Source organism: Neltuma alba, unplaced genomic scaffold, assembly GCF_004799145.2.
Source record: "Neltuma alba isolate B1F8T4 unplaced genomic scaffold, ASM479914v2 tig00002292_pilon, whole genome shotgun sequence".
NCBI lineage: Eukaryota > Viridiplantae > Streptophyta > Magnoliopsida > Fabales > Fabaceae > Neltuma > Neltuma alba.
Window position 1 is genome coordinate 402,485 of NW_021632810.1, and position 18,385 is coordinate 420,869.

The 18,385-nt window shown below is 32.3% G+C and overlaps 3 protein-coding genes and 1 long non-coding RNA gene across 7 annotated transcripts; 3 read left to right on the forward strand and 1 right to left on the reverse strand.

The window, feature by feature from the left end:
• Positions 1-1,620: 1,620 nt before the first annotated feature.
• On the forward strand, positions 1,621-3,506 carry LOC114721620 (uncharacterized). Its single transcript, XM_028907484.1, has 6 exons — positions 1,621-1,900; positions 2,314-2,357; positions 2,466-2,576; positions 2,692-2,784; positions 2,892-2,998; positions 3,242-3,506. The coding sequence occupies exons 1-6, from the start codon at positions 1,673-1,675 to the stop codon at positions 3,382-3,384; spliced, it is 726 nt and encodes a 241-aa protein (XP_028763317.1). The 5' UTR covers positions 1,621-1,672; the 3' UTR covers positions 3,385-3,506.
• Positions 3,507-3,609: 103 nt separating this feature from the next.
• Positions 3,610-4,263, forward strand: LOC114721435 (uncharacterized). The gene is made up of 2 exons (XR_003738083.1): positions 3,610-3,741; positions 3,855-4,263. It is a non-coding gene; the product is annotated as an uncharacterized LOC114721435 (long non-coding RNA).
• A 4,508-nt stretch (positions 4,264-8,771) lies between these two features.
• On the forward strand, positions 8,772-11,553 carry LOC114721631 (alcohol dehydrogenase-like 1). Its single transcript, XM_028907491.1, has 3 exons — positions 8,772-8,945; positions 9,837-10,076; positions 11,518-11,553. The coding sequence occupies exons 1-3, from the start codon at positions 8,772-8,774 to the stop codon at positions 11,551-11,553; spliced, it is 450 nt and encodes a 149-aa protein (XP_028763324.1).
• A 1,385-nt stretch (positions 11,554-12,938) lies between these two features.
• Positions 12,939-18,369, reverse strand: LOC114721749 (uncharacterized). Of its 4 annotated transcripts, XR_003738113.1 has the most exons (5): positions 18,268-18,369; positions 18,071-18,113; positions 17,001-17,173; positions 16,010-16,489; positions 12,939-13,885 (listed from the first exon to the last, which is right to left on the reverse strand). XR_003738113.1 is itself a non-coding variant. In XM_028907599.1 (4 exons), the coding sequence occupies exons 2-4, from the start codon at positions 17,152-17,154 to the stop codon at positions 13,653-13,655; spliced, it is 690 nt and encodes a 229-aa protein (XP_028763432.1). In that variant the 5' UTR covers positions 17,155-17,173; positions 18,071-18,369; the 3' UTR covers positions 12,939-13,652. The 4 variants fall into 4 exon arrangements, 3 of the variants coding, with proteins under 3 accessions (XP_028763432.1, XP_028763446.1, XP_028763440.1); XM_028907599.1 differs by having other exon boundaries at positions 12,939-13,717; positions 16,019-16,489; positions 18,071-18,369; XM_028907613.1 differs by having other exon boundaries at positions 18,071-18,369.
• Positions 18,370-18,385: the final 16 nt, after the last annotated feature.

Here is an 18,385-nt window from a genome sequence, read left to right on the forward strand (position 1 = left end):
CTGCAATGACTACTTGAGAAAAAATGGATAAATATGATAAGCAAAGTAAATTGAGATCTTATATTTAAAATCAAAATAAAAGTTAAACTAACTTTTATATTAGGGAGAAGAGGTAGTATTTGTTTTTCCAAATATAAGGGACAAGAAGACCATCTCCCCCACTTATCCAATTAAGCTTGGGCCATAATCTACAAGGGTGGATTATATGTAATCAACCTCAGAGGTCCAAATACTTAACTTGACAGCAACAAAAAAAGTCCATCTACCTCGTGTTTGTTCCTAAACGTAATTAGTAAAACATAATTTTGTGCTGATATGAGTGCAGGATGGTTCTTTGCTGTTGATGAGTCTTCAAATTTAGCTTCCACCTAAACCATAGTGGAAGAGGGTTATATGGCTTTTATGATGGAATTTGGAAATCATAACACCTAACATCCATCTGACATTATTGCATTTCCAATGTCCTATCATCGCTCAAAGGCCCAGCCTACCCCAGCTGCTGCATGGGCTTAAAAGCCCAGGCCCACACCAGCTTCCCCGTGAATATTCTGTCCTCAAAAGTGATTATTCTTGAGGTTGAGTCTAGCAGCCCAAAAAAAAAAGAGTTAATTACTCCTAACATGACGAACTAGAATTTAAATTCATGTTAAAAGAAATACTTATATTTAGTATCTAAAAATACTTCAAATAGGATGCTCTCAATGTCAGAATACTTATCCATGAAAAAACAAAACATTTTCTACATGCTAGAGGCAGAAATATGGATTGAGGCTAGTGGGTTGGCCCGCGAACCCACCATAAAGGTTAGGGTTGGTATTTTGCTAAACGACCAAAGTGTGGGCTAGAACACAACCCGCAAGTTATGGCGGTTTAGCTCGCAAGTTGGTTGACCTAGCTTGTCATTTTTTTTCTCCACATAAATAATGTTATTATATTTGAAAAATTTCTTTCCTCATTTATATTTCAATTTTCATGTTACATAATACCTATCTAAAATATTTTTAAAAAATAAACAAAGTATATTTATAGCAAAAATTTAATAACTACAATCAAATATAAGATAATATTTATCATAGAAAAAAGTGTTTTAGAAAAACATGGTAAATGAACTATAAAAAAAATTAGATAAATGCACTTCTAATTTATTAAGAGATAATTTTTTGTGTCAAATATGGTATTTGTATGAAAAAATTATAAAATTTATCACTTGATGAGTTAATGTTGAATGTTAATCATGTAAAATATTTGTAATTTATTGTTTTATATTTATATTGATTATTTTGGATAAACATAACTTATATTTATGATTTTTTTTGAAAATTTGGATCATCATTTATTAATTTTAAAAAAATTAAATAAAAGCAAGGTTTAAAAATTAAGAATTAAAAAAAAATGACAGACTGACCCGCAAGTCGCGGGTTGGCCCATATTCCCGACTATACATGCTAGACATGGACCAACTGATTCAGTATTTCAGTGCCCTATCAGCATATAATTTTCAAATTTGGCAAGAGTGGGTGCTTGGAATAATAAAAAAATAAATTCAGATAATTTTTTTTTTTATATATTTACTTGCTAGTTTAAGATCACTTTTTTAAACGAGAGTTTTCCATGGGACGCGGAGTGCATTCAGCACAGTGATCGTCAAGCAACAAAAGTGTTTCCGATAGTGATGGTGGTCGAGGCGTTTTTCTGGAGGGGACGCGCGCTAGCACCTGAAGAAATTGAAAAGCTGCCAAATCTGCTTCTTCTCTCAGGTCCTCCTTCCTGCGGCAAAACCTCTCTTCTTTTTCAGTTTGCATTCAATGTGGCTATATCACTCACCAACTCTACCACTTCCAATGTCTTCTTCATCTGCAACCGCCACAAGTTGGATTCTAAACCCCCTTTTCTTTCTCAGGTACGCAAATCTCTCTCTTCGGAATGGACTTGTGCCTAATCACAACGGTGGCTCGTTTGCTTTAGAATTTGATAAAATACTTGGCTTGAAAAATGAAAGCATTAGACATCCCTTAATTGTTGAAATTAGAGGTAATCTGTTCAGAAAAAGAAATGTTGGGCTGAGTGTAATAATTACAGTCAAAATCATGGCGTTAGATTCTTTTTCTTTTTAAAATTCAGAGGTTAGGGAGTTTTAGTATTCAAAATCACATGGGTCATTGCCATTAATTTTAACCAGTATGTATGATTTTGTTTAGGTCATGAATTCACCGAGGGGTTTATTACATTTTGAAGTTTATATTGCCCATAGTTCGGAAGGGTATCATGTAGTTTCCCTTCTTTTGAAACCGACTTCAATTTTTTGAATTTCAGGGCATTGATGGGTCTTCTGATGTCTTCAACAGTATACAAATGAAGTATGATCATCAACACTTCACTCATTTCTGCTATATTTGCACTTTTGATTGCTTACTTCTGCTTTGAATTTGACAATCTTTTCCCTTCTTTTTTCCCCCATGGTTAAGGTATGTGAATGGTGACGAGGACATCAACAAGTACTTTGCTGCCTTCCATCTGTATGATGTATTGCCTGCTGCTGTTATAATTGATGATTTTGCAGATTTCTTTGATAATAGGTAATTCAGCCGTTAAAGTCATAGAAATTGGCTTAGTTACAACACTTTTTAAGCCCTATGTGAAATTCTAGTAACTCTTTAGCGACATTTGTCTAAAATTCTGAATTCCCAAAAGGATCTGCCAAGAACGACATTGTAATCCTCGTGGAAGAGATTTGGCGATGGTCAGGAGTCTAGCTTTATGTCACAATGCAATTACTTATGCAAAGTAAGTGGGCATTACTTTTGCAAGAGTTTGTAGTAGCATGGAACCTAAGTGCGATGCTCGATTTGCGAGACTGGTATATTGATAAAATTCTTTTCTAACTTTCACAGTCAAAAAGGATCTTGCAAACTTCTATTATCAGATACATACCATGGAGACTCCCCCAGGTTGCATTTCATCTATAAGAAATGGATACCCTCCATTTTTACAGTCAAAGGTTAGTTGAATATAAAATTACTATATACAGGTATAGTCTTTGTACTTGACTATTTCTTCCGCTCTCTGTATTTGAGTCCATTTCCTGCTATTAGATTGCATTTGAATATTTAAATTACAGACCATCCTGCCCTGGCAGAAGGAAGTATCCTTTCATGACCTTTATATAGCTCTCAGTTTCATGTCATTTGTACCTTCTTTAGTGGCATATTAATAATAATTGTCATATTACTGGATCTTTCAGAAGGAGATGAAGCCGGATCATTCACTCTAAAGGATAGGAGTTCTTCAGGAACTCAGAACCCTGATGGGACAAAAGTTGCCAAGTACTCCATAGCTCTTCAGTATCTGTTCTTAGAGCGAATTGTTGAAGACCAAACGGACTAAATTTTTCATCATGTGCAAAATCACGACTTTGTGCCATCTCTAACTGGATGATACTGATACTGATTGTTTCCTTTTCAGCGATTATACTTGTATCTCTGCACACATCCACTGAATTAACCATATGATCCTTATGATATTATTAACTTAATTTATGTTTGTAAGTTCCCTATTTTTCTCATCACTTAGTCGAGTTCTATGCTTTCCAATGGACTACCGATTTATTAAACTAATCTGTGGCACAGAATGGTGCCACCAAGTGACATCACCAACAAGAAAACTCGTGTACTTTGGCTCTTAGATTATCATGATTTTGCGAAGTTGGTTTCTGCAATTTATCAAATAATTCATCCACAACAGGTAAATTAATTCTAGCACGCTGCAGTGCTAAAATTCTTCTTCTTCTTTGTTTATTTTCCTGTAAACTTAAGATTCCCGTTTTCTTGACATCTTTGTGCACTTGTCTAGGACAGGTCACTGGCAAAATTCAGGCATCTTTTCCCCCAAGTCCATATCAAAATATAGGATCCAATTAAATTGGCTTGCTCTGTAGCTATATGTTATGGTATCATCTGGTGGTCTGAGTGTTTCTCTTTGGTTCAACTCTATGACCATATCTACCAAGATTACCTAAAGCCCCTCTTTCACATCAGATCTCCAAAGAGCAGTATTGATCAGGAAACTCCTTGTTATGTAAATCAGATCCAATGCATTCATATTTCACACAAACTATTAGTAGTTGTCTCAAGTGGAAGGGATTTGATATTACTTAAATAAAGTTATGTGTTCGAATTTTTATACATTGAGGGTTTTTTTCGGAATGACGGTAAAATCCTTGAAAAACAGCTTTTCAGTTATAATTTACGGAATACAATGTAAGTATGTGAGATGAGTTTTATTTTGAATTATGTGAATAGGTACTTTTGGATATCTCAATTTTGATTCCAAACAAGCACTGAAAAAATCATATTAGGAGAGCTGCTCTCAAGAGAATGATTGTATGCTCCGAATGTATTATATACGCTCACTTGTGAGCATGTATTGATGTAAGGTAGCTGAATTGTATGTTTTCTCAAATGTGAGGGGCTCTTTTTTGTTTTGTTCCGTTTGTTTTTCAAGTAATTGTTCCTTTGGGCCCCCCCAGTTGCCTTTCGTGAACTCGTTCCTAATTGGACCCAAATGGGGATAGCCGTCATGATATGATTTTTGTTTCATTTACAAAATCCGATCCCACAACTTTGTTAAAGGAGTATTTAGTCCTTTCAGTTTAGTCTATCACCATCGGTGAGTGAAAAAAGAAAAAGGAAAATTTGGTTAAAAATCTCTGATTAAAAACTTAATTGGCTAAAAAGACTTAAATTTGAGTGCCTGTAACTATAATTCATGAATGTAACTTTTCTTCCTTTGTATGCGATAATTAATAAATTTAATTCTTATATATTGATAACAAAAATATAATAAATGTTGCATATATTTTTTCTACAATGACTAATGCAAGTGGTGCCAAGGAAAAAAGCCAAGTTTTGTGCGTTTAGCTGATTCACTACAAAATGTAAATTGAATGTTTAAAAAGAGAGAAGAGTGAGAAAAAAGATTGACAAAAGTGGCATTTGGCCCTCAATAAAATGGCTGATAGACGATAACCAAAAATTAAATTAGTAGTATGAATGTATGACCTTAGGGTAAAAGTAGGGAAAATTCCACTTATTTTATAAAAAAATTATGTAGTAATAGTGGTTATTGAACGACACTAAATAATGACGCGTCCGTTATAAAATAGTTTAAAATATGATATAAATGAGTAAATAAGATTTCACCCTAATTTAGCAGATTCATAAACAGACGAGTGCCACGTGTTTATTAATGACCCATATGTTTATCTTATGATAAAACTTGCATTTATCACTTCCATATACAATTTAATATTACTTCTGATTCTTAATAAGAGATCTAATTGACTAATTTAGAAAGACTAAAAAAATTAATTAAATTAGTTATTTATAATAAATAAGTGTTGTTCTTCCTAGAATACCCTTGCCAATCATGTACATTAACTAAAACTACTATTTGATAGAACACTTAACATATGTAACTACTACGATTTTAGAAAAAATAGATAAATATGAAAGACAAAGTAGATTGGAGTCTTATATTTATGATTAAATTAAAAGTTAAATTAGTTCTTATATTAAAAACCAGAAGTATAAGTTTAAATAGAGGAAAAAAATTAGGGACACAGACCCGTTTAAAAAATTTAATTGAGGAAAAGCATTTATACTTCTCGGTCTTCTCCAATTAAAAAATTATGAAAGAAAAAGTGTTATTGTGTGGTACGCAGACTCCAAACTTACAATAATGTCTTGTGGCCATTGCCACTGGGGAAGTCCCACATTGCCCGTGTAGAAATGCTGTTAGGGTGGACCGGAATAGGAGAATTCGGGGTGTTTAGGTAGAAATCAAATCATAATTTTAAAGTGATTTTAGAATATATGAAGTAAATATGTAAAGAAATTTATTTCTATTTATAAAAAAAATACTTTTTTAAAGCACTTTTGAGTGTTTTCAAAAACTTTTTTGAGATTTGGCTAAGCATTAATGTTTGTTCAAACTGCTTAATATAAAACTTGTACGTATATTTATATAAGTCGAGATAAATTTTTTTTTTACGTGTTTTTTTTCATATTTTGTAAGTCACAGTTAAAAGGATGCTTTTGAAAAGTTATACTACCAATCCAAATAAACACCTGCCAGCTAGATTGCCCAACTCGACTGTGTTCGCTTCAAGATTCAAGTTCTTGATCTTGTAGGTAAAGTCTGCCTTGAAGCTTGTTCCAGCGTCAATGAGACAACTCTTTTTGACAGCTAAGTTGTTTTGTTTTGTTTTTTTTTTAAATTGATGATAAAGGAATATCGTTTTTATAAATTTTCTTCTTCATATATATTACTACCTCCAGTTTTTTTTTTTTTTTGATGAGTAAATAACAGGGGTCAAGGTCGGCCAGTGAGACGATGGGGGATAAGCTTCATCGTCGAGAGGGAAACAGCCCGGGTCACCGGCTAAGGCCCCTAAATTAGATTGATTCTTTTTTGAATCTTTATCCGTGCAATTCCCTTGACACCAGAAGATATTCTCATATTTTTTTGTACATAATTCTTGATACAATCCCGTATTTTTTCATCTTCTTGTAGACTCTCGGAATAATTTTTTGGTTTTTACTATAAAACTTAGTTAACTAATTTCAAGATATTAAAAAAATTAGTTTAGTTAGTTATTTGTAATAAATAGGTGTTGTCTTTTTTAAAATACTTTTGCTAATTATGTGAATTAGCTAAAACTACCATTTGATAGAACATTTGATACGTGTAACTACTACTACTTTAGAAAATATAAATAAATACGAAAGACAAAGTAAATGAAATCTTATATTTAGAATCAAATTAAAAGTTAAACTAGCTCTTATATTAAGGATTGAAGGCAGTATAATATAATATGATAATTTATTTTTGTACATGTAGCTATTGTTTGGTATGAAGCATTAAAAATGAAGGATAGGGATTGAGAAGACATATTAAAAGAGTGTTTAGCATGAGAGATTTTTTGTTACATGAGACTAGGTAAAGCCGTGTATGTGAGATTGGAGAATGTAATAAGTAATTACTCATACTGAATACTTTTTTAATAATTTTGTTCAATCTCAAATCCAGTTCCTATTTTTTGTTTTCAATGGTTGGTACTAAACCGTTCTGAAGGGTTTTAGGCATACCTATGGGTCTCCCAAAATGATCAGACTACCCGCCCAAGCAAAATCGCATTATTGAACCGTCTTTATTTCACACAATAAATGCACTAAAGTGAGGGAGAGAGCTCTCCCCCAAAGAGAGAGCACTTTTTAAAGGGGGAGCCGTATTTGGGGAATTACTGAATCTCCAAATTACCGAATATATCCCACATATACAGTCTGATAGCATTATGATCGATATTTTAATAGTAGAATGGTTTCCTCACAATATGACTAATCAAGATTCGAATCCCAACTAGAAGGAATGTCCACATTTCATGTCTGATTGTGTCTTGAATATTAGGGGTGTTCACGAGACGAGACGGTTCTCAATAATTAGGACAAGACAGCTTTTCTGTCTCATATCTAGTCCCGTCTCCTCTCAACTGGGACGAGACATAACTAGGATAGGATAGGGATGTCCCATCTCTCTCTCTCTCTCTCTCTCTTGTTCTTTTTTTTAATTTGAAACTAACTATAAGAAAGGAAATAGATTAAAATGAGGAAACAATAGCAAACAAAAAACTTTTTTTTTGTAATCTTGATAGATAAAAAATAAAAAAACTTAGAATGTTCAAAGAATATCATATAACCCATACAAAACAGTTTATAAACAAGTAAAAAATAATAATTGATAAATATCGTTACCAAAATACTATTACAATAATAAATAAAATAAATTTATAACAACTAAAAATAAAGATAATATATTGGGATAGGACACCCCGTCCTACGTCTCGTTCCATCCCGAAACAATTTTGTCATGTCCTGCTTTCGTCCTGTCCCAAAAACTTTCGGGACGAGATTGTCTAGTTCCAAAATGATTGGGACAGGGACGGGACACAGTTAAATACTCTTATTGAATATAGTTGTCTTTAATAGAAGGATACTTATATTTAAATCAAAAAAAAAAGGTAAAGGCCCAAGCCCGCACAAGCTTCCAATAGAATATCCACCACAATCATTTTTCTGCATGCTTTCTAAGGATCAACATATCGAGCGGCCCATCATATAATTATATGATGGATAAATTATATGGATTTTTTTTTTACTAGGCACAGATATCTTTTTATTGGAGAATTTTTTTAATAAAAAAAGCCCTATCTCGACTCTTTTCATGAATATTTTGTGCATATTTTAAAAATAAAAGAGCAGTAGGATAAGTAATTCAGGAAAATTTTCGGCGTTGAAATTTTAGAAACAGAAAGGGGCCCACATAACTGTAGAAAAAAACTCAAGGGAAAAGGTCCGGTTTGATTTTAAAACTGGAGAGCATTTTTGTGCAATTTTAAAAATTTGATAGAGCTTTTCGTAATTTAATATGTTTTATGAAAATTTTGCATTGATTTTAAAGCGTTTGCATAATTTTGTAATGTTTTCTGCATTTGTTGGTGTGCAGGCTAATTATCCTCAAGTACTTGGCCATGAAGGAATTGGGTGAGCTCCATAGACCACAGTCCTTTCTTGAGTTTAAGCTATAATTATGTTTCGTTTATCGGTTTAATATTATATGTAGAAGATATTCTTTTCCCGTTAATTCCTTATAAGTATGCATAAAAGGGAAAACCAACTTATGCATGAGATACCCTCTAAAGTTGAGTGAGTATATATATGGTCATTGATTCTGACTATGTTCTTAAAGTTGAATCATCAGCCATTGATGCAGCTCATGGCAGCTTCATCTCTTGTGGCTTCTCTACTGGTTTTGGAGCTGCCTGGAAAGAAGCCATGGTTGAAGAAGGATCTAGTGTTGCTGTTTTCGGTCTTGGCCCTGTTGGGTTAGGGGTATGCATCTCTCTCTCTCTGAGATCTTTTGATGTTTCGTAGGTTCCCTGATATTGAGCACAAATTTATTTGGTATATGAGGTATTAGACGGTGAGTACTTCTTTTGTTGGGTAACTTAATCAATGTAATTTTCTCACATATATAAAAGCACTTACCACATCAGGTACCTTCAACCACTTCATCATAACCAATAGAAGAGCTGGTTGAGTCATTAAATTTGTTATAAAATGAAAAGGCAATTCGAAATTTATCCATGTTTAGAACTATGAATTACATCTTGAAAAGTGAAAAAAGGAAAATATATCACACCAAACTTTGAATAGGGAAAAGTTTGGACAAAGGTGATTCATACACCATTTGGTGATATTCATTTGTTCTAAAGAGTGCCTTATAATAAGAACCAGAAGGAGTATAACCAATTAATTCTAGTACACTCACGCTTATCCTCACTTAGCTTGGACATATAGTACTCTTCAATATGGGATTTGAAGCCCTATTTCTTCAGATAGGATGAAAATTTGACGTTTATGTCTATATATGCAAGTGGTGCTAAGTTGATACTCCCTCTAATTCTTATTATAAGCTTCAGATAATTAACTCACAAATAATGAACAATTAGTTAAAATTAGTTTAAAACAATAAATAGGTTAAAAATATACTTTTGTTTTTAAATATGTCCTTATAACAAATGAGAAAAAGGATTAAAGAGAATTTATAGGAAAAATGTGACAAGAGAGAAATAATTAAGAATAATATTGAAAAACATGTGTTAAATATTAACACAAATCCAAATTGAAACCTATAAAATGAATCACACTCCTTCTCAAATTTAAAGTTTATAAATAGGATCAGAAGGAACAAAATACTTAGTATGACCAGTTACGATGCAGGCTGTAAGTGCAGCAAAGTTGATGGAGGCAACAATGATAATTGGGATTGACAAAAATGAGAAGAAGAGAGAAAAAGGAAGAGCTTGCGGACGGACAGGCTTCATAAATCCTGACAAGTTATCAGATGAACCTCTTTCACAACAAGTCAAAGAAGCAAGTGGTGAAACGGGAGCGGATTGTTCGATTGAGTGCCCCAGAGTTCCCCGGTTGCCCAATGAAGCCATGGAATCTACTAGAGTGGTACATTTCATTCTCCAATTTCTCCGAGTAAATGAAAATTATAGGACTAGCAAATGGCATAATTTTGTCTTATTTAAAACAATGAAATGATTTTTGAAAAAGAAGTTCATATTGCAAAAGAAATCATTGTTTTTGAAGAAAAATTATTTACTGGCTAACTTTAGTAATATACGTCAAATTTCTTTGGAAATTTTCCTTTTAAGAAGATAACATATTGAGTATAATTGGCCAAATGAAAATGAAAATGAGTAAATAATTAGTGAAATTGACTTATTAATTAATTAGTTAATTAATTTTGATATAAGTGATATCCAAGTTGTTCCTGACGCAAAGGTTAGTATCTAATATAAATTTTGGACAAATCCTCTTTCATTTTAGGCTGAAACACAAAAAAAAAATGTTGATTAGCAATAAAATTAGTGATGGAATCACATTAGTGACAGAATTTCGTCGCTAATTCTTCTCTCACTAATTGGATTGGCAACTAGTTACCGATAAAAATTTTTTATTGCTAATCTGTCGCTAATTAGTGACAAAAATTTTTTGTCACAAATTAGCGACATTCACTAATTTGATTTTTGAAAAAAATATTTTAAATGCCACGTGATACCTCTGCCAGTCGCCACCTCATCGCTAGTGATGGCCGTTGGCCACCTCTACATGTCGCTATTATCTTGTGCTACCACGTGTCGCCACCGTATAATTCTTTTTTAACATGATTTTTCTATGGCTCGAACCCAAGATTTTGTCTATACACGTATATAGCTTTACCGGTTGAGTTGTAACGAACCTATTGATTTATTATGTAAAATTAAATATATATAATATTTTTTACACAAATAATTATATATACACATTTATATTATTAAAAACTAAAAAAACTAATTGATAATTTTAATCGTAACCATTTTCATGACAAAATAATTTTTAAATATTTGTTTTACTATTTATTTTTTAAGGTTTTATTTTTTAAAAAAAATATTTTAAATATAATATTAATTTACAATGACACTAATTTTAAATTTTAAATCATAAATAATTTTTTCATCAATATGTTTTTTAAATTTAATTTTTTTAATTAACATTGATAAGATATATAATTTAATTATATAAGTATTATATTACATTATATTATGTTATCTATATATTTTTTTATATATTTGATGAAAACAATTCATAATTAGTAAAAAAGATCTTGTTATTCAAAAAATAGCTACTATAATAAAATCTAATAAATTATTCTATACAAAAAAAATTAAATGATTTGAATAGTTTATGATAAACAATATTCTCTTACTTTTATATGTATCCTATATAATTTATTTGCCTAAAATCCTTTGTATATACCATTTGTTTTTACATTAAAAACCAAAATCAATCTATATAATGGGTATTAATTATATTATAATTAAGTTTCACTGCTTAATGATTGAAATTACAGGAGTTTCAATGGCAAACAATTTACCGACAGAATTAGAGACGAAAATTAGTGACAAAATTTTTTTGTTACTAATTTCATCACTAAAAATTTTATAATTAAAATTAGTGACGGAATTAGCAATAGAAATTTATGACAAAAAATTTTTTTGTCACTAATTCTGTCAGTAATAAGCTATTTTTTTTGTAGTGGTTTATGCAGTGAGTTGAAAATAGAGTAAATAAATTGCAATTGTTTTTCAATTTTGTAGAAATTTTCTGATGATTTTTTATTTCTAAAAGCTATATAAACCTTATTTAAAAATAAAAATTGTAATTAATGACCTCCGATGAAATTATACAAACGTCTTCTTTATCTTCAAGAGGGGTTTCTATGTATCTTGAAAATAGAAAAAAATATCTATGTAATTATAGGGAAAGCCAGAGATAATTTGTGTACCTTTAAAATAGAAAGAATATCTTGGGAAGGGTTGCTGACTTTATCAGTGAAGGGAGCTGGAAGTTGGAAGACATTGATCTTCCCGAACAGTTCAAACGAGCTATTAGTAAGGTGGTATAATCCTAAGCTCAGGGATTCAGGATAGAGTTCATTGGTTGAGAAGCGCTAATGAGATTTATTCAGTGAACATGGGTTATAAGTTTCTTAGATCTAAAGAGGAAAGGGATCCAGATGAGCCTACTACTTCTTTTTCAAACGATAAGGGTGTGTGGGATTTAATTTGGAAGCTTAAGGTGCAATCAAAGGTGAAATATTTTCTTTGGAGGGTTTGTCGTAATGCTCTCCCCACCATGGAAAATCTGTTTAATAGAAAATGCACTGCTTCCCCTTGTTGCTTTAAGTGTTTTCTAAATTGTGAATCTGTTGTGCACTTGTTATATGCTCAGAGATATTGTCTATTAGTAATTAATAGATTAATTTTCTTATTACAGGAAATTCCAATTCATATATGAACTTTTGAGCCTCGAGATCCAGTTGGAAATACAAGCGAAGCATTTGAGGTAACGAGACATCCAGATTGTGTCAACGTTATGGTCAAGATGTGATACCATCCATCATTGTGACCTTTTTGATATAAAAAAAATAAATTTCAAATAAAGATGCGATAATCGATATTGTCACTATGTAATTTATCATTATGCAACAATAATATGATGTTGATTTGCACCTCAATATGCAGCACATGATCTCACCTAAGTATTACGGTCTTTCCCTCTTAGAGGGACCATAATCGTCACCCGTAATTTAAAAAAGAAATCATACAAACATATATTTAATAAATGAAGCTTTGAACCATTCTAAGAGCATCAATTTAAAGTCATAATCTGCAACTCTTGAAAAATAATTCATCTTGGATTATATTACGAAGGCACTTTCGGCAAACAATGAACATGATGAGTGATTACTCAATCTCATTGGCAAGAAACAATGAAACTTCAGGATTGTTTGACGTAATAATCATCCAAATTTAAAAAAAAATTGCAAAGCCACAGCTTCGTTTTCCAGTTAATTAAAGATAATGTCAATGTAAGAAACATCAAAGAGTAATTGTTCCAGTAATACAAAAACAAAGTGGTATATCAATTACAAATCCATCTCATGGCCACGGCTCCACTTTCCTGTCAAAGATATTCCCATAGGTAGAAATATAAGTGTGAAGAAGAAGAGGGAATTGTGACAGCACAAAGAGGAAGATCGGAACACTTGCAAGTATAATAATGGGAAGGACGCCCCATGAGTATGTATGCTTCAACATGAGATGAATGGTGGAAAGAAAGGCTATCATCATGGTTGCAATGGAGATGAAAAGAAAAGAGAGGCCCAAAATCAACTTTGTAGGTAAGGATTTCAGGAACTGTTCTTCTGAGTATTGAGAGGTCAGGATTGCTAGAAACAATAGAACTGAAGTCGAAGAAGAGAGAAGTGATAATATGGTTGAGAATATGAAAACCCGGAAAAATGGTTGTTTGATTAATAATGGATATCCAATATTTTGGTCATTTCCTCCTGGAACAGTAAAAGCTGCTGCAAACATAATGGTCACAATCAGGGTACCAACCACTGAGCATGAAGATGCTGTGGCCTTTATCCATTTCTCTCCTTGCTTCATTAATTCTTTGTGATTTTCTCTGAATAATTCTCTAGGTGTCATACCATGATTGTTTCGATGTCCCCAAAGGCTTGGGGGCGTTAAACTCTCCACCTCCTGCATTTGTTTCAAAAAGCATGGCATTTCACATTTTTTATCAAAACCAGACTACCACTCTATCCAGATTGGAAGAAAGCAGTCACCAAAGAAAGTGGAACATTGGTTTAATGCCAAGCCTAATGAGATTTTACTTTCTTAGTAATTCCCTTGAATGATTCTAGAACACTTAATGCGCCTAAAATGAAAGTAATTCATAGGGGAACATTCTCAAATACTTGGGGACAAACTTTATTTAGTTGATTGCTTTTTGCAATACTCAATTATAATTGATGATTCAAATTTATATAAGGGATTATGACTCAAAAATTAGTACATGTCTTTATCTAACCTTGAACCATTGTAATTCTCTTTGCATTTGTAGTGTAGGCGCGTAGATGCGATTAAGAACATGATCAGGAGCCTTGATAGCTGCCTTATGCAGAAAGATATCTCTATATTCATCAACACTAGCTGTTAACAAGCCGCGGTTGAAGCGAAACCCATGGATAAGGTTGAAAACCCTAGCTTGTCGATAATTTAGAGCTTCAATGAAACACGAAAGCGACATTTGACTGATGATAATCCCTGGGATTGCTTTTGATACTTGGAACACAAACTCAACGTTCCCTTCTCTAGCTGCAAGACATAAAGGCTCTTCTATGTAACTCTCATGGCATGCTTTCCTTGCATTCTTACAAACTAGACGAAGGAATTCATTTGCTTGTGCATGCAGTAGCTTCAGCTCTTGTATTTTCTTAACTCCTACATTGATACACATCACACATGGATCTTTTAGTTAGTTTAGTTTAGTTTTTCAAAATTAATAGTAACAAGTACCCAATTCTTTCAGTTAGCATCCATGCCTGCAAAATTATCCATGAAGTTGATGAGCCTTTGTGGTGAACAATGACCTATTACTTAAGACCAAATCTTTTATCCCTCTTCTAAATAAATTAATTGAAATAGAAATATTGTGTTGAAGAGATAACATAATGTTAATCAAAAAGGGGAAGAGTTCCACATATTGTTGAGTACAATCCTCTACCTTGATTTTGATCAATCATGAATGCAAAATAGTCATATGCCTTAATGCAACTTAACTATAGATATTAATATGACTTGAAAAAAAAAAAGCAATGTAAAAGTTACACATTTTAATGCCTAAAAATATTATTCCTATTCTACATATGTACCTGGTTCAGTAAGTTTTGCTTTATCTCCTTGATTTCTTTCCCCTTGTTGGATGTCCACATAAACATGATTGATAGCCGTAGTTGAAGGTATATTTATATCTTATATGGACAAAGAACCAACGAAATAACACGTCATTAAAAAAATGCATAAATAATAATGCTGATAATAAATAAATAAATAAAATAAAATAAAACAACGTATGAAAAATCGCGTTCTCTGTGGAAAAAGAGATTATTGGAATACACTGTTAGAAGTTGTTCTCCCTAGCTTATAACAAAACATGATTTTCTTGAAACAATAAATTGTGGAAAAAATAGTGTTTGGGTAGCTTATACCAAGGCCATGGTCTTGGTGAAAAAATAGATTGTGAGAAATTACTTAGTGTTTTAGTTTTACCATAGTTTTCTCTAAAATAAATGTATTTTGAATCAAGTCTTCTTAATTCACTTATTTTCATTATTTATAGGTTGATCTTTAGTCTATTCAATTGTAGTCTTCTTTCTCATTGATTCTATTTTCTAAATTACAAGCAAAAACTAAGGAAATAACCTTTAGCAATTATGTATATGTGCGCGCCCATAGCGTACGTTCACTAAATGCAGCAGACTACAATACAAAGAATGAAGATAATATAACATAAAAGAATCTACACATGACAGTGAAAAGGAAAAGAAAGCATTTGAAATATATACTTAAATACACTGATACTGACAGTTATAAACCCATCGTTTCCAGAACACAAGTTCGCTTGGGCTGAGAATAGTAGTGTTCAAGGTTGCGATGTCATGAACCGGCGTCCGCCCTTGATCATCGGCAGGCACTAAAAGCAATTCTTCGCATTGGTGAAGCAAATTCAGCGCAATATCTGCATATATTTATAGAGTCACGCCATGAATTGAGACAGCAGCATAAAAAACAATAGACATAACTAATAACTAATAAGGGGCTGAGTTTAGTAAAAAGAGTTAGTCTCTCACGGTGAACCAAAATTCAAATTCTCAATAGGAGAAATGCTCACATTTACATTTAGTGCTTGACAATATCTCAAACAAGAATACCTTTAATAAGACAATATCTGTGACTTGCAAAAAAAGTTTAAAAAAAAAAAGAACTAACATTACGTACCGAAACATTGTTCACGGAAACAAAAACTAAGAAGCTGAGAACCCCAGCGGCCTTTGAGGTATTCCAAGGGAGTGACAGAATAAAGATAACGTCCCATTTCGTGGTGACCATTTCTAAAGGCAACTGTGACAGGAAGATGATTACCACCGCTTGGAATACCAAGTATGTCACTATTCTTGTCTACGAGGCATTTTGCAATTTGAGTGATTCCGCTGAACCAACTAGCCAAGGCAAGGGCTGTACGACCGTTAGAATCACGAGCTGCAATGCATTCTGGAGGCAGTAATTTGAGCAACTCCTCCACTATGGTCACATGGCCAAGCTGGGCAGCCACATGAAGCGCTGTGCTCTTTGATTTAGTAATTCCAGCAGTCAAGGCATTAGGGTTTTGATCTATAATTTCCTTCGCTTCACTCCACTTGTTACCACTTACAGCATGCTTCAAATCCCTCTTCCATCCTTTTTCCTCATCTGTAATCCACACAAGCATCGAGGCATTTGTATGATTAAATGGAGCTGTCGAAGCAAATCATGTAGCTCATTTCTCAAACTCCACTCAATACACGGTCAAATTAGACACACATGGTTTATAAAACGACATTACTACCTCTGGTTCTTAATATAAGATCTTGTTTGACTTTTATTTTGACCCTAAATATAATACCCCAATCCACTTTGTTTCTCATATTTATGTATTTTTTCCCAATGTGATTCTTCTAACAATAATAGTTCTGGCAAATACATTTAATTAGTAAGAATATTTTAGAAAAGATACCACCTATTTATAACAAATAACTAATTTAACTTCTTTCCTTAACCTCTTCAAATTAGTCAATTAGTTCTTATAATTATGATCAGAGATAGTGCTTTCATTAGCTTCCTCATATCTATTATATGTCAAGCTACGATGTTTTTTTGACAGCTATTGATCCAAACGAGACTCAAATGAGAAGAGCTTTTGTACTAATTAATTATAATTCACCTGATTCCTCATCATGTGGCGTTGGTAAGGATTGTTCGATGCCGTCACCTAATTGTTCTCCAGATGATGAGTAGGGTGAAGGACGGAGCAGCCCCACGAGAGGATCCAAGTCGATCGAGAACTTTTGTTCCAAGTCACCTCGCGAAGTTGACATTTTTGGTGCACTCGCCAACCTGCAGCTTCGTTATATCAAATTAATGTTTACTTATATAGCAAACTAGCATTGACTATCTCCGTGTGATGCACGGGATGAATTTACTTTAATTTTATTGATTGTTATAAATTAAAAATGATATGGAAAAATAATAATGTTGTGATAAATTAACTAACCATTTGAACTTTACTAAAATAGTTATTTAATACTACAAACTAAGCAATAATACTTGACTCAAAATATAATTGGTATCTTTTTTCAATCTCACATAACCACATACAGGTCCATGAACAATAATTTTTTGACCTTCTTCGCATTTCAGAATTTTCGTCCAGTGACTTATAATGTCCCTTTATGAAGAATTAAAATATATAGAATGGTGTTTCAGATTCAAAAATAAACGGTTTAGTATTTAGGCATAATTTATTTGGTGCACTGTAACATTCTCAATTTATTTTGAAATTTAATGTCAATTATGGTTTAGGATATATATAATTAAGGAGTAAAATTATTTAGGAACGGTGTTAAAAAATAATAAATTATTATTCTATAAAAGATATTAATAAAAAATAAAATAAACAAAAATAATTGATAATAGAAAGAGATGTGTGTGATGAAAATAAGGATATGGACAATATTAGTATCGGAAGACGTTTTAATAAGAAACCCAAAAAATCTACTACAAAACTTATGAACTATGCACCTTGACCTGAAACACATTCCAAAGATTTTAACGGCTAAGCAAATACTACAAGATAAGTCTGTACTGATTTTCTACCGCTGAAATATCATAACTTTGTGTTCCCAAAGTTTCAAGAACCTTCAGCCAACTTTCTTACAGTGTAAGTCCATAAAATAAGGATCTTACCAATAACAGAGTTATATGTCATACAAATAAGAAACCCAATAGACTTACCACAAAAATATAGATGACCATTTCTTTCATACTGGATCAACTTCTACATAAAATAATTATGAAACAAAAAATACATGAATTTAACATATACTGAATTTACCCATAATTTAACAAAATATCCACTACAATGGTTAAATTAGGCTAAATAATAATAAAAATTCTAAATTCAACTCCGAACAAATTCCTGCACCCTCCACCTGTATGAACTTCCCACAAATTGAGGACTACCACGCCTTAATGATATGCATAATTCGTATACGACAACTTCACCTATTTCAAAATGCTATAATTTATTAGCAAACGAATTCATAGACT

Bases quoted from the DNA above. Each gene is read 5' to 3' on its own strand.
- LOC114721620 (XM_028907484.1), top strand. From the start codon at position 1,673: ATGGTGGTCGAGGCGTTTTTCTGGAGGGGACGCGCGCTAGCACCTGAA. The intron at 1,901-2,313 runs GTACGCAAATCT...TTTGAATTTCAG, and splicing joins AACCCCCTTTTCTTTCTCAG to GGCATTGATGGGTCTTCTGA. The intron at 2,999-3,241 runs GTTAGTTGAATA...TGGATCTTTCAG, and splicing joins CTCCATTTTTACAGTCAAAG to AAGGAGATGAAGCCGGATCA.
- LOC114721631 (XM_028907491.1), top strand. From the start codon at position 8,772: ATGGTCATTGATTCTGACTATGTTCTTAAAGTTGAATCATCAGCCATT. The intron at 8,946-9,836 runs GTATGCATCTCT...GTTACGATGCAG, and splicing joins TTGGCCCTGTTGGGTTAGGG to GCTGTAAGTGCAGCAAAGTT. The intron at 10,077-11,517 runs GTACATTTCATT...TTGAAATTACAG, and splicing joins CCATGGAATCTACTAGAGTG to GAGTTTCAATGGCAAACAAT.
- LOC114721749 (XM_028907599.1), bottom strand. From the start codon at position 17,154: ATGTCAACTTCGCGAGGTGACTTGGAACAAAAGTTCTCGATCGACTTG. The intron at 16,490-17,000 runs GTGAATTATAAT...TGTGGATTACAG, and splicing joins GCCACATGATGAGGAATCAG to ATGAGGAAAAAGGATGGAAG. The intron at 13,718-16,018 runs GTACGTAATGTT...AAACAAATGCAG, and splicing joins TTTCCGTGAACAATGTTTCG to GAGGTGGAGAGTTTAACGCC.